A 13229-nucleotide genomic window follows, 5' to 3' on the forward strand; every position below is an offset into this window, starting at 1 on the left:
TTGTTTGCAAAAAAATTGCTACTTGTTAAGTATGGAAACAGTCTCTCTCTCTGTTAACCTGGGTCTATCCGCAGGTAACAGGGAACTCTGCGTATTTTGATTATTTCTTTTTAACTTTTATGATGACTCCAGGAATGGGCAGGGCCTGATATCTAATGTATTACCCAAGTGAGCTGTCCCCAATAATATTAGAACTCACTTTCAACTGCAACACAATGGGGATGAAGTGTTACTTGTGGAAGACGTGGTGGTGTGTAGCTTTTGTTTTATTTTCTGGGGTTGCTGTTTTACTTCCTAATTGTTACTATAAACCTGAGGGGAGAAAGAAGTTCAAGGCTTCCCCAGTGACAGTTGCTCCTCCCAGGTCCCTGGTACACAATGGTGCAGAGGCCGAGGCTTGGACCTGAAACTAAGCGCTATTGCTGTGACCACAGCCACCCACCTGAGTGTCTGCACTGCTCACAGCTGCCAACACTACCCGCTGCCTCACCCACCCCACTCCTCCTCTCCACTGGTAAAGTGGATAGTTTCTGTCCTTTTTCTATTCTTGGTCCTATCAGTGAGTGGCCAGAATTCATTCCTTCCTCCTAATCTAGTTTTACTCTCCTCCTCCTGATCAGAGGAAATGGACTGTGCCACAATTACCTGAGTCCACAGATGCAATGTCCACCCTTGCCTACCACAGGGATGAAAGGTAGAGAAATGTCTGGGATGTAGGCAGTACCTGATGGTGATGACAACGCACTCTTGGAATGCATCACAGATGCCAGCAACACACAAAACACAAAAATGGTGATGCAAAACAGGCCCCAAACAACAAGCAATGTTAAAATACAAAAATGTTAAGAAATGGTTTTAAAAAAAAGACATACTGTACATTAGCCAAATTCTTTTCCAGGATAGATGGTTGCACCATTGCCAATGAATGAACTGTTCCAGTGCTATTGCTATAAGTTGAATCCCTTCAAGTTATTTATTAACACTGAAACTTCATCCAGGAATTCCCTGGAGGAAGTTGGGGAGGAGCACCATCTAGATTTTGTTCTGATGAATTACCATCGACAGAATAATTTCTAGGTTGAAGACATGATAAAAATGCAGACTTTCTCTCTGGATTCTGTATAAAGTGGGCAGAGTAAATGAGTTGCGATGACACAGCTGTAACATTGTTGTTTGGGCTTGACTTGGATCCTACAGTTATTTTTGAAATCTGCCTTTGGGAATAACCTGATAGTGGAACAGTTTCATTCCATTTTAGTCACCTTTGACTTTAAAGGCCAAGGTACACTACTCTGGTGAATTTAGTGTGAAGGTGAAACCACTTCACATTGATGCTAAAGTTGCTGTACAAAATACCCTGTAGTGTTGGCAGAAGGGGATAAACTAATGTGTTAATTCCAGTGGATTTCTGCTCTAGTGAATAGCACATTGGGTCTTAATGTACAAAGCTGGAATGCTTCAGGGTATTTCAGAGAGGGAGGGATTTTTTTTTAAGGTGGAAAAATTTCTGAACTCTTCAAAGTTTATTAAACTGCTTTGGTGTTTCTGCATGAACTGTCATAAGAGATCAATTGAAAAGACCTCCCTTGTTGTGTAACGCCGAGTGTGCTGTACACTTTTAATGCATTTGACAGCAGCTTTGAGCTTAGCTCTCCACTCTGAAATGAAGTGAAAGTTGCCCAACTATCTTCAAAACTTCCAGAAGATTTTTTTTTAAACCATTGTTACGAGCACTAATCCATTATCAGGTGTAGGATTTGCAGTGCCTTGTACTTCATTGTGATTTAACACCACAATCTGTCAGCTATTGAGTCACATTGCAGGGATGTCCTCTTTCAACAATATTGAAAACTTTAGAGGAACTATGTTAGCACTCAGAATGTGTAAACATGTAGAGGATTTGAAAACTAAACCAAAATGACAGGAATGTTTACTTGAAACTGATTTTGCCAAATTATTTTTCAAATAAGAGGCCTATTAGAGATACTGAACTCTGAAACCTGCATGGGAGCCAAGTCTATTTGATATCCAAATGATCACAGGCTGTGGGAAGGCTTTAGAACTGTGGCCAACTGTTGTTGAAGAACATTTCTTACATAAAGGGTAATCCACCCAGGCACAGCATCAATGCTTTGGAACTGTTCCTTTGGCTGTGATAGTTATTTCTAATGGGATTGGGCTGCAAGGAATAAACCTTGATCAAACCTTTTTAATTGTAGCTCCAGTTCTTTGTGTCTCTCCATATTTCAGGAATTACAAGCTTGTGTTCTAAGAAGACGTTGTTTATGTCAAAGAATTAGATTTCTTTGTGTGAATTCTGGAATCTGGTAGATAGCTGGTATGGCTTTTGGCGTAATGAGTGACCAGCCTCAGTAGTTGTTGAACGTGGTGTGGTCTTTTCTGGATATCACCGTCAATCAGTTACTCTTGCACGTACTCAGCAGGTTTCCTTAAAGTAAGGGTTAATGCAACAGCTCTGTTAGCTCCTCTTACATGAAATTTCACAATCTGAAATTAAATGGGGAGAGCAGACAGCCCATTTGATGTAATTGTAACCTCCCCTTTCCTCATTGTAGTATTGAGCTAGCTTTTGCAATTAATTTCTCAATCACCCAGACACCACTGATATCTGCTGTAAATTGACCTTTTTTTCACTAGCCTCTTACTTGATCCAGATGTTCCAACAGCCACATCCCCCATACCCTGATTGCCAATAGAACACTCTTAGAACGCAACCTTGGTAACCTGTAAAACATGAAGAGACAGGGAGAGACAAAAAACTGGAGCTATAATTAGACATTTAATCAAGGTTTATTTTGCGCTCAACCCCACATGTGAAAACTGCTGCTACAAGAATCTTTTTATTTGTTTCCATCCTTTTTGTATTACTTTGGGGCTCAGTTTGTCATAGATGACAGTTAGGAAGCAGTGAGATCTGCAGATGCTGGGAATCAGTTGAGAGTTTGTTGCTGGAAAAACACAACAGGTCACACAGCATCCGAGGAGCAGGAAAATTGACGTTTCGGGCCGGAACTCTTCATCGACATTCCCTAATGAAGGGCTCTGGCCCGAAACATCGATTTTCCGGCTCCTTGGATGCTGCCTGACCTGCTGTGATTTTCCAGCAACATACCCGTAGATGACAGTTAACCCATTCAGGTACTAGCATAGTATATTTTCTATCCATGAGGATAGACTCTCCTGGAGCTCTGATGTAATGTAACTAGCTACTATGTAGTAAACTACTACTGTTTATGAAGACCGAGCTTGTCTTCTACTGAAGACTTTGTGTGCGCATCCTTCCTTACTAGAAATCTGGAACATTGATTAATACCAGCCACAAGACATCCCAGATGGTTCCATTGGAGCTGACCACAACATGTAGCATATATGGCGTCTGAAAAGTTGGTGTCCTTGATTGTTATCCTCTTGTAGAAAATAGTAATTAGTAATTAATCAAAATCGTTCATCATCTGAGAGTGCAATTATCTGGGATTCTTCAACAGTCCAACAATAAACCTGGAACAGTGGTTTGGGATTCTGTAGTGTTTGTCATGATAGTCAAATGGCTGGTGAGAGTGCTTTCACTTCAACCACTTTGTGTGATTTGTGTCTCAGTGGGTAGTGCATTCACCTCTCCGTCATCATGTTGTAGTTTTGAGTCCCACTCCACAGGCTTGCACACGTGCCGGCCTCTCTCTCAGCAGGACTGCCTTCATTTGTGTGAAGCATTGTTTCATGATCCTTACTCGACTCTCAGCTGGACACGAGGCAGGGCACAATTCCTAAGAGTAGTAGAAGAGTTCAGCCCAGTGTACTAACACTTCATCTGTAATCCACAATCACTTCAAACAGGTAACCTAATTGTTATCGCCTTGTTGTCTGTGGAAGCTCATTCTCCACATGTTACAGCAGTGACTACACTTTAAAATGTACTCAGTTGTACAAGGCACTATATAAATGTGACACTTTCTATTTTACTCTCTCCCTCTTCTCCCTTCCTCTCCTCTGCTTTTCCTCTCCTTTTCCCTACATTTCCTCTCTTAATCTTTTGCTGTGGGGCAAGTCACCACTTAAAACTCCACTAAAACATCTTTCCTGGGTGTGGGAGACTGGCTTTGTTCTCAGAAGAAAGAAGTTAGTCTTTGTATGTTCTTTATTAGACAGCGTAGGAAATGGCAGATGTCCAAATCCCAGATGCTGACTACAGAGCATTTCAAAGCAAGTCTTCACATTTGGCCAAGGTTCAATGTGAAATGGGGCTGAGCTGTCAGCATTACCTATTTACAGGGGAGCCAGCAGTACAATTTATTGGAATAAACCCTTATCAATACGACTGATTTATATTAGTCACCAGGCTAATGGCAGAATTTCCTGATTAACAGCAGACATGAGATTCTGATCACAGACAGGTTTTATTAACAGAGAAGAACACATTTAATTTAATACGCTTTGGTTGCAACAATACATTTTCCATGATGCTTTTAAATCACAAACCAAACAATTCCTGTTGCCATCATCAATACTTTAATCACAGCTAGATGTCTCGCTCTCCCTGTTATATTGAATTCGTATTCTTTGTATGATGCTGAAATCATTGCTAAGTAACTGAATCAGTAATTTACCAATGCTAAGAGCTGACTGTTAGAGAATGCTGTACTCAGACTGCAGTGACTAGTGTCTTCTGTGCAGGTTTTCCATTTAATCCCTTCCAATCCCATTTACCATGGCTGGCTATTATAGTTCGCTTGTGTCACTGAAGCTTTATACAGGTTGTTATTATCCAATAGTTTTAGCCATGCATTAATACAAAACTTGTATTTCATACCACTCTATCAGCTCATGATTTCAAAGATATTTATCTTAATAAGAGAATATTATATGGAGGGAGAATGGGAATTAGTTATTTTGTCTAGGATTACGTGACCTGCACATTTGCCAGTACGATTTTTCACTAGCGCTTAAAATTGGCGAAGTGAAACCAGACACACTGGTTCTGTTCCTAAAAATAACTTTCATGATAACTAACTTATAAGTTTAGGAATTGGTCTTTGCAGTAGTCAGATGGTTCAATAGTTTCTCAAATAGTTTTCATCTATTATTTTCAAGGCTTTAACCCTTTTTAAAATGAAGCTGTTAGTAGTAGACAAAATAGCAGACAAAAGAATGTCCTTGAGCTTTTGTCTGTTAATAATGTCACTTATTTTTCAGCTATAGTATTTCATTAGCCCTGTCATGGGATTTTACAAGTGACATTGTGCATTTTTGTAAAATAAAGCCGATATTTTTGTTTTTGAAGGCAAGAGATATAGAGTGTGTTCTCCTTTTAGGATTAAACATTTTAAAATAAAAGCACTTCTGCTTGAATCTTTGAGTAATAGTGATCAAATCAAATTATATGGCATGATCTAAAGCTGCTGTAAATACTAAGATCAGTTCCAAAACAAAACTGTTAAGCTACTTTCTGCAATTATAACCATTGATATTCTCTCAGACCAGGTTCATTGGTGTAGTATGTGCTCAGAGGTTTGAACTGGACCCGAATCCAGTCCAGGCTTCCTTCTGTGCAAGATGTCGAATGGTCCTCTCTCTGTGGGGCCTCGGCCTCTGGCTAGGACGTATGTTCATCTAGCACCTGTTTGTGATGTATCATCATGTTCCAATTCCATACTTATGTCATTAATTTTGTGCCTCATACTGTTTTTGTCATATGATAGTGTTTTTCTAAATGTTTAAAAAATAAACTTAAAATAACATGAATTCAGTTCGGGGGGGGAAATGCTTTGTGTATAATAAACTGTTGTAAATGCATTGCTCAAAATGTACACAGAAATATACCCAAAGTAGCAAAGGAATGAAATGTTATAATCCGTCTGTCTTTGGTCAAGAGAAGAACGTTGACCAGAGTGTGAAGCAATCTCCCTGCACTTTGAGTTGTGTTTCAGGTTCTTTGTTATCCGCTAGAGTCATCAGAACAGGCAAGCAATGGCCTCAATTTAATGTGTTCATCCAAAGGGCAGTACCATTCACAAAGCACTGCTCCTGGGTAGCACACAGTGCAGTTCAGTTCATGTGCTCAAGCCTTGGAGTAAGGTTTCAGAGTACAAGTTTCTGACTCTGGCAAGTCTGCCACCAGCTGTGCAAGACTAAAAGGAAAATGGGATGCAAATGAAGTGTCATTAGTAAGTCTTGACCCAGAAGTTGGGATTGACACTGGGAGAAATGCCTTCAGATAGTCTTTGTACACTTGTAAAGAATGCAGCTCTGACCATTTAGCCGAGCTCCTGACACCTCTGTTCCCTCAATAAGCCACAAATTTCAGGAGAGAAGATGTGATGGAAGCAGAATGTGGAAATTGCATAGAATAGCACATTTTTATAAAAATTGTTTGCTCATTTTAATTTTTAATTTTTTTTCCAGCACTGTAAATTGCAGACCGGGACAGACCCCTCACATTTACAAGACCCCACCTGCGGAAGTATCTAAGCTACCGGCAGTACATGCCCAGCTCTCGGCCTCTGCCCCCAAATCTTTCTACTCCTATCAGAATGTGAAGAATTTGTGCCCAACTGGCTGGAAAAAACCAACCACTACCCCGTGCCGATCATCTGGATTCGCAGAAACAAAAACGTATGAGCCTTCCCTTGAGCAGATTGGAGCTCAGTCTTCTAAAAATGAGTACAGCTTCGGACTTCTTTGATTCTGCATTTCACTTTTTAAAACATGACACATAAACAAGTCCAACTGCTCGGTGCTGGTGTTTCTGCTTCAGGCAAGCCTCCTCCCAGCCCTCTTCATCTCACCCTTTCAACATATTCTTCTCCTTTCTCCCATCTGCCATTTTCTGTCGTTTCCTCCCCACTGCCTCAATGCGATATGCATCAACTAATTACTGAGATGGTGCATTCTACCTTCAAATCTTTTACTAGAATCATTGCTGTCCTCTCTGTGCTTGCTTCACTTTCTTTTTCCCACGTCCTGTTTTCCCCCCCCCCCCCCGCAATTTCTCTGTCTCCCTATCTCTCAGCACCAAATCAGAGGACCTTCCATGGGAAAGACGGGCAACAAATTTCAGCTGCTTAGCTCGTAGGTATGCCCAGCCTCAGCATTCTCAATATTGTCAAATCTGTTTTGAGTTCCAGATGAAATATTCAGTTTTGAAAACTTAATTGGTCACATGGTGCAAAATCAAAATTTGGGCTGTCCTTTTTAAGACAAAGAACTCTCGATGCATGTGCAATGCCATTTTTTGGTGGGGTTTTTTAAACTCTGCATATTCACTGAGCCAAAAAGAAACTGGTGTCTCTTAGAAGTTCAGTTCAAAACAAAAGGTCCAGTCTTCATTTGTCAGCATTCATTAATTGACATTTTTTGTTTTATTCTCCTTCCTAGCCTTGAGTGGAATGCATCCATCTCCAAAGTTTTGGTTCTGTTTAAGCCCCTCCATAATTTTAACCCACTATGTTGTTAAAACCCCACTAAGTCTTGGATGCTAGTTAGATCTGGAGGGAAGCTACTTTTGATTTCTGAATAAGATGCAAGGTTATCTGATGGGTCAAGCATTTCTTCATTGGAGTCTTTCTCACTTCTCTGTTTTACTGCTGCTTATTGCTGAAGCTTTTCATCTGCAGTCATCAGACAAACACGAGGATAATGAATTACATACAATTCTACTACCAGAGAATAAAGTGCCGCTTGGTTGGAATGTCAGCTCTGGTTAAGAGTTGCCATTGAAAAAGGATTTATGCTTGCTGGAAGTGACATCCATTTATTAACAAGTGTCCATTCTCTGCAAAAGAAAAGGGAATGTTCAATCTTTGTGTGTTTATGAGTTATCTGGAGATTTGGAGCCTCTACTTTCCTGCTGCTGTCTCTAGCAGGGATTAGTTGGCAAATTGACTCCAGTCATAGCCCATTCCTCCTGGAGAATAAATTGTTGTTATTGTTTGAAATGTGACATGCTTGTGTTTGTCCTGATGGGTGCAAGATGAAAAGCAGCTCTCTAATCGATGATATTCACATTCAGCACTCCCACATGAGTGATTATTGTTGTCGTTTCTCTGAACTTGTTCCTCCTTGCATGTTTCCTTTCTACCACTTCTGTCATCACTGCCGAAAACCAGAATCATTGCAGTCTCTTGCTTTATTCATTCCTTTCCTTGGACCTAGAACTGTGAAATTTCTTGTTCTCTTGGACATTCTTTCCTCTTTCAAGCTTGAAGCTTTTCGACCCGAACGTTGACATCACTAATTGAATTGAATTGAATTTATTGTCACGTGTACCGAGGCACAGTGAAAAGCTTTGTCTTGCAAGCAACACAGGCAGATCACAGAGTAAAAGTAGCACACATAAGTAAATAATAAGTAAACAGCGGCAAAAACAAAATACAGATACAGTACAGGTGAATGTTCAGAGTTTGTGAGTCTGTTCAGGATTCTAACAATAGTAGGGTAGAAACTGTTTTGAAACCAGCTGGTGTGTGTGTTCAGGCTTCTGTACCTTCTCCCCAATGGTAGGGAAAAACATCGCCAAGGTGGGATGGATCTTTGAGAATGTTGGCTGCCTTTCCTTGACAGCAGGCCTGGTAGAGGGATTCAATAGACAGGAGGTTGGCCTTTGTGATTGTCCGGGCTGGATTCACCACTCTCTGTAACCATCTCCGATCTTGAATGGTACAGTTGCCATTCCAGATAGTGATACACCCAGACAGAATGCTCTCGATGGCGCACCTATAAAAGGTTGGTAAGGGTATTCGCCGTCATGTCAAATTTCCTCAGCTACCGGAGGAAGACGAGATGTTGTTGGGCCTTTGTAACCAGTGCGTCCACATGAAGAGTCCAAGAAAACTTGTTGTGGATGACCATTCCCAGGAGCTTGACACTCTCCACTCGTTCCACCTCTGTGCTGTTAATGTGTAGGGGGGCATGAGTAACATCCCACTGAAAGTCGATAATGAGTTCCTTTGGTTTTGCTAGTGTTAAAAGCTAGGTTGCTCTCAGTGCACCATTTTTCGAGGTCTTCCACCTCCCTCGTGCAGTCTGTTTCATCGCCATCTGAGATTCGACCGACTATGGTGGTGTCATCAGCGAACTTATAAATGGCATTAGTCTGGTATTTGGCAACGCAGTCATGGGTATACAGTGAGTACAGTAGGGGGCTGAGTGTACACCCCTGGGGGGCTCCAGTGTTGAGTGTTAGTGAAGTTGAAATATTGTCCCCAATCTTCACTGACTGTGGCATGTGAGTCAGGAAACTGAGGATCCAGTTGCAGAGAGTGGGGCTTAGTCCGAGATCACTAAGTTTAGTAATCAGTCTCGAGGGGATAATAGTGTTGAAGGCTGAACTGTAGTCAATGAGTCTGATTCTTACATAGCTGTTCTTGGTGTTAAGATGTTCTAGGGAGGAGTGAAGGGCAAGTGATATGGCATCTGATGTGGATCTGTTGGTCTGATAAGCAAATTAGTGGTCAAGAGTAGTGGGGAGGCCGGAGTTGATTAATGCCATGACCAGCCTTTCAAAGCACTTCATGCCACCGAAGTCAGGGTCACTGGGCGGTAGTCATTGAGACATGCTGCATGAGCCTTCTTAGGCACAGGGACGATGATGGCCCCTTGAAACAGACAGGGACAGTGGCCTGCTGCAGAGAGAGGTTGAAGATGTCATAGAAGATCTCTGCCAGCTGATCTGCACGGCCTGGTCACCGTCTGGTTCCATCACTTGCTTTGCATTCGCGTGAAGGAAAACTGATCTGACCTCTGAGGCAGTGACTGTTGGGAAAGGTTTGTCAGGACTTGTCCAATAAATACCATTATTTGACTTTACCTATTCCTGTCTATTCTAATTTATTCAGAAGTTTGGACCTTAGGCTGTCTTCCTTGATTTGAGGGAAGTGATACTTCCTCCTCCTTCTGTATTTGTTGATAGTTAAGAGGATTACATTTTTTGTTGTTGTCCTTCAATATTCTTTAAGCAGGAAGTCATTGATGAATCAGCACTCTGCCTCCATGTCAGTCTTTCCAGTTCGCAGGAGGGAGGGGATTACTGCTGCCTTCTGGTGACTGGGTTGTGTATTTTGATGTTCAAGTTTGGAAACTCGAACCTTTGCCTTTTTGTAAACCAGATTAAATTTTTTTTCTGTCCCCATTCAGGAGTTTGAGGATGGGGTTTTCTATGAACGCAAGGAACAGGAAGGTCATTCAGCTCATTAAACCCACGTTGTTTCGGACAATGTAATGGTTGCCTGGGGTGTAGCCACTACTTTACACTTTCACAAGGCAACTACAGGGGAAAGAAGAGAAGCTGTCTTTTGTCAGTTTCTCTTATGAATAATCTGGTAACCACCATAAACAGCTTGTTATGGCCAATGGTGAGAGAAGGGTAACTTGATTGGTTACATTTTATCTTTCCTTTTGGGTCAGTTCATTTCGCCCTCACTGTTTCCTAGCTCCATACCTGGAACCCTTGAGGCTGCTCCCTCTCCCAGCAGGAAGAGAGCCCATCTGGTGCTGGCTCATTGAATTCCCAACGAGCTTGTTATTATCAGCTTAGTGTTGTTTCATTTTCTTCACTCTGAATTGGACTCCATGGTCCTAATCTCTTGGCTCCGTTCAGCTCGTAAGACATAGGGGCAGAATTATCTTGCATTCCTGCCAAAAGATGTTGACAGAGTGTTGGGTAGGAGTTGGGATTAGGTGATATGGGTGTGGGAAAGGCAAGATTTTGTTTTTCACTTCCCGGGATGTGGGTGTCACTGGTTAGGCCACACTTTATTGCCCAACCATAATTGCCCTTAAGGTGGTAAGCTGCCTTTGTGAAACACATTAAAAATCTCACAACAAGGTATAGTCTAACAGGTTTATATGGAAGCACTAGTTTTCACTAGGGGCAGCATGGTGGCTCAGTGGTTAGTGCTGCTGCCTCACAGCGTCAGGGTCCCAGGTTAGATTCCAGCCTCAGGGGACTGTCCATGTGGAGATTTGCACATTCTCACCGTATCTGCATGGGTTTTCTCTGGGTGCTCTGGTCTTCTCCCACAGTCCAAAGGATGTGCAGGTCAGGTGAATTGGCCAAACTAAATTGCCCTTAATGTTAGGTGCATTAGTCAGAAGGAAATGGGTTCGGGTAGTTACTCTTCAGAGGGTCGGTGTGGACATGTTGGGCCAAAGGGGCCTGTTTCCACACTGTGGGGAATCTAATCTAATCTAATTTTTTGGAGCACAGCCCCTTCATCAGGTGTTTGAAGGGGCAGTGCTATGAAAGCTAGTGCTTCCAAAAAGTCCAACAGGTTTATAACCTGGTGTTGTGATTTTTAACTTTGTACACCCCAGTCCAACACCAGCACCTCCAAATTTGTGAACCACTGCAGTTCTTGTAGAAGACTGTAGAATGAGAGAACACAGACGAAAAGTAACAGATCTTCCATTTAAGAAGGAACTGAGAAGAAATGACTTTGAACATCAAGTCTTTTGGACTTTTTTCCAGAGTGAGTGGTGGAAGCAGAGTCACTGTTTTTAAGGCAGAGATATACTTAAAGGCGTGAAAGGGTATCTGCAGTTGGCAGGAAAGTTACAGTCAAATTAGCCTTGAATTTATCGAATGGTGGAGTCGGCTAGAGAGACCAAATAGTCTATTCTAGAACCTAATTCCTACATTCGTATGGTAAAAACCAGATAATAAAGTGAAAAGAAATATCCAATACCTACAATTTCCTAACCCGAGGGTGCCAAAAGTGTTCAGTAATTAATTAAGAACTCTGGTTGTAAGTTTGCTCGCTGATCTGGGTCATATGGGTAATATTTTTTGATGGCTGGTTAGTGTTCATGTATTCTGGTAGCTAGTTTTCTGTCTGTCTGTGCAATGTAGTGTCCTTGTATGGTATTTTGTAAGTGACATTAGTTTTGCTGGTTGTTGGTTTAGGGTCCTTTTAGGTTCATCAGTAGCTGTTTCAGTGAGTCACTATCACTAGTATCTTTATACACAGACGAAGAAGGACACCACTTCCACTGGGACAACACCTCCATCCTAGGGCAGGCTAAACCTCTAAAGGCCTGGCATTCATCAATAAACGCATCAATTTGGATCCCACTTACCAGCCTCTGAGAAAAGGAACCGGAAATGATATCGCCCACCTTAACAGGCTGAGACACAGAAATAGAAAGCGGGACAGAACACCAGCACCTCACTGGAGGCTCACTGATGATGATACCTAGCACGGTGATGAAATGTCTGAGAAAATTCCTACCAGCTCACTGAGCAAACTTACAACCTGAACCTCAACCTGAGCTACAAATCTTCACAAAAATCGCAATTAAGAACTCTGATCGATTTCCTACAACAGCAGTTAAATTGCTAAAGTCCCATAACGGAGATAAGTGGCAAATTAATCTGTTTTAATTATGTGGATTGAGGGATACATATAGGCTGGGACACTAGCAGAAAGTTTCTCTGCTCTTCAATAGTGCCAAGAAAAGCATTAATTGCTGGAATTTTGTTTTTAGATCTTCAAATTATTTGAATTCTTTCTTTAGAGTTACGTACACATTGCCGTTTGGCAGGGAGGTATAATGTGCTACCTCTGTGTTTGAATGTGATTTCTGAATCTAATAAGCTTGGCACTGATTATTTGACTTAAATGGAGAGTACAAGTGTATTGGAAAGTAGGTTGAATCCATAGAGGCATACGTTTATACATTTCTAACATCTATCTAGATATTTTATGTGACTAGTTTCAGAGGTTTCTGTGAAAAGCAGAGGACTGACCCCTTAGTTCAATGTCCAGATGGAGACTGCCTAAAGGAAATTGTTGTATGTTAACTGGCCAGACTGCAATCGGACAATCTGTTCCTCAGTCTCATAATAAGTTCACATCACTTCAATCTCAGTACCTGACCTGGAAACAGAGTAGGCTGCATGCTGTACACTCAGATGATTTCAATGTTTTTATTATTGATAAAATCATGACTTTCTCATTCTGTCTTAATACAGTCAGCATCCTAGAAACCCTGCACATTAACATTCGAGCGCCAGTCTGCATTTCTCCCTGTGGTTCTATTTGCTTCCTGCCTAATAGACCGCTGAACGAATTCTACAGTCATATAATAAGACCATATTGTCAATAATCTCAAGTTATTTGTTTGATGTCAATAAATAAAACCCAGTTTAACTCCAAAAGAACTAGTCTTTAAGTCCTGGCTGAAGCTCGGGGGTTAAATTGCCTGAAGTGCTTTCG

The 13229-nt window shown here is 41.5% G+C and overlaps 1 protein-coding gene across 3 annotated transcripts in view; it reads left to right on the plus strand.

Moving 5' to 3' along the window:
* The window catches only part of sipa1l3 (signal-induced proliferation-associated 1 like 3), a 246985-nt gene that overhangs the window by 206305 nt on the left and 27451 nt on the right, over window positions 1-13229 (plus strand). For 2 of the 3 annotated variants that reach the window (XM_060856237.1, XM_060856236.1), the window contains exon 16: window positions 6421-6630. The exons of the other annotated variant lie outside the window; for it this stretch is intronic. In XM_060856237.1, the coding sequence (XP_060712220.1) occupies window positions 6421-6630 (210 nt within the window). The remainder of the gene's footprint in view (window positions 1-6420; window positions 6631-13229) is intronic. 3 annotated transcript variants of the gene reach the window in all.

The sequence above is a fragment of the Hemiscyllium ocellatum genome, chromosome 47 (genome assembly GCF_020745735.1).
Source record: "Hemiscyllium ocellatum isolate sHemOce1 chromosome 47, sHemOce1.pat.X.cur, whole genome shotgun sequence".
Lineage (NCBI taxonomy): Eukaryota > Metazoa > Chordata > Chondrichthyes > Orectolobiformes > Hemiscylliidae > Hemiscyllium > Hemiscyllium ocellatum.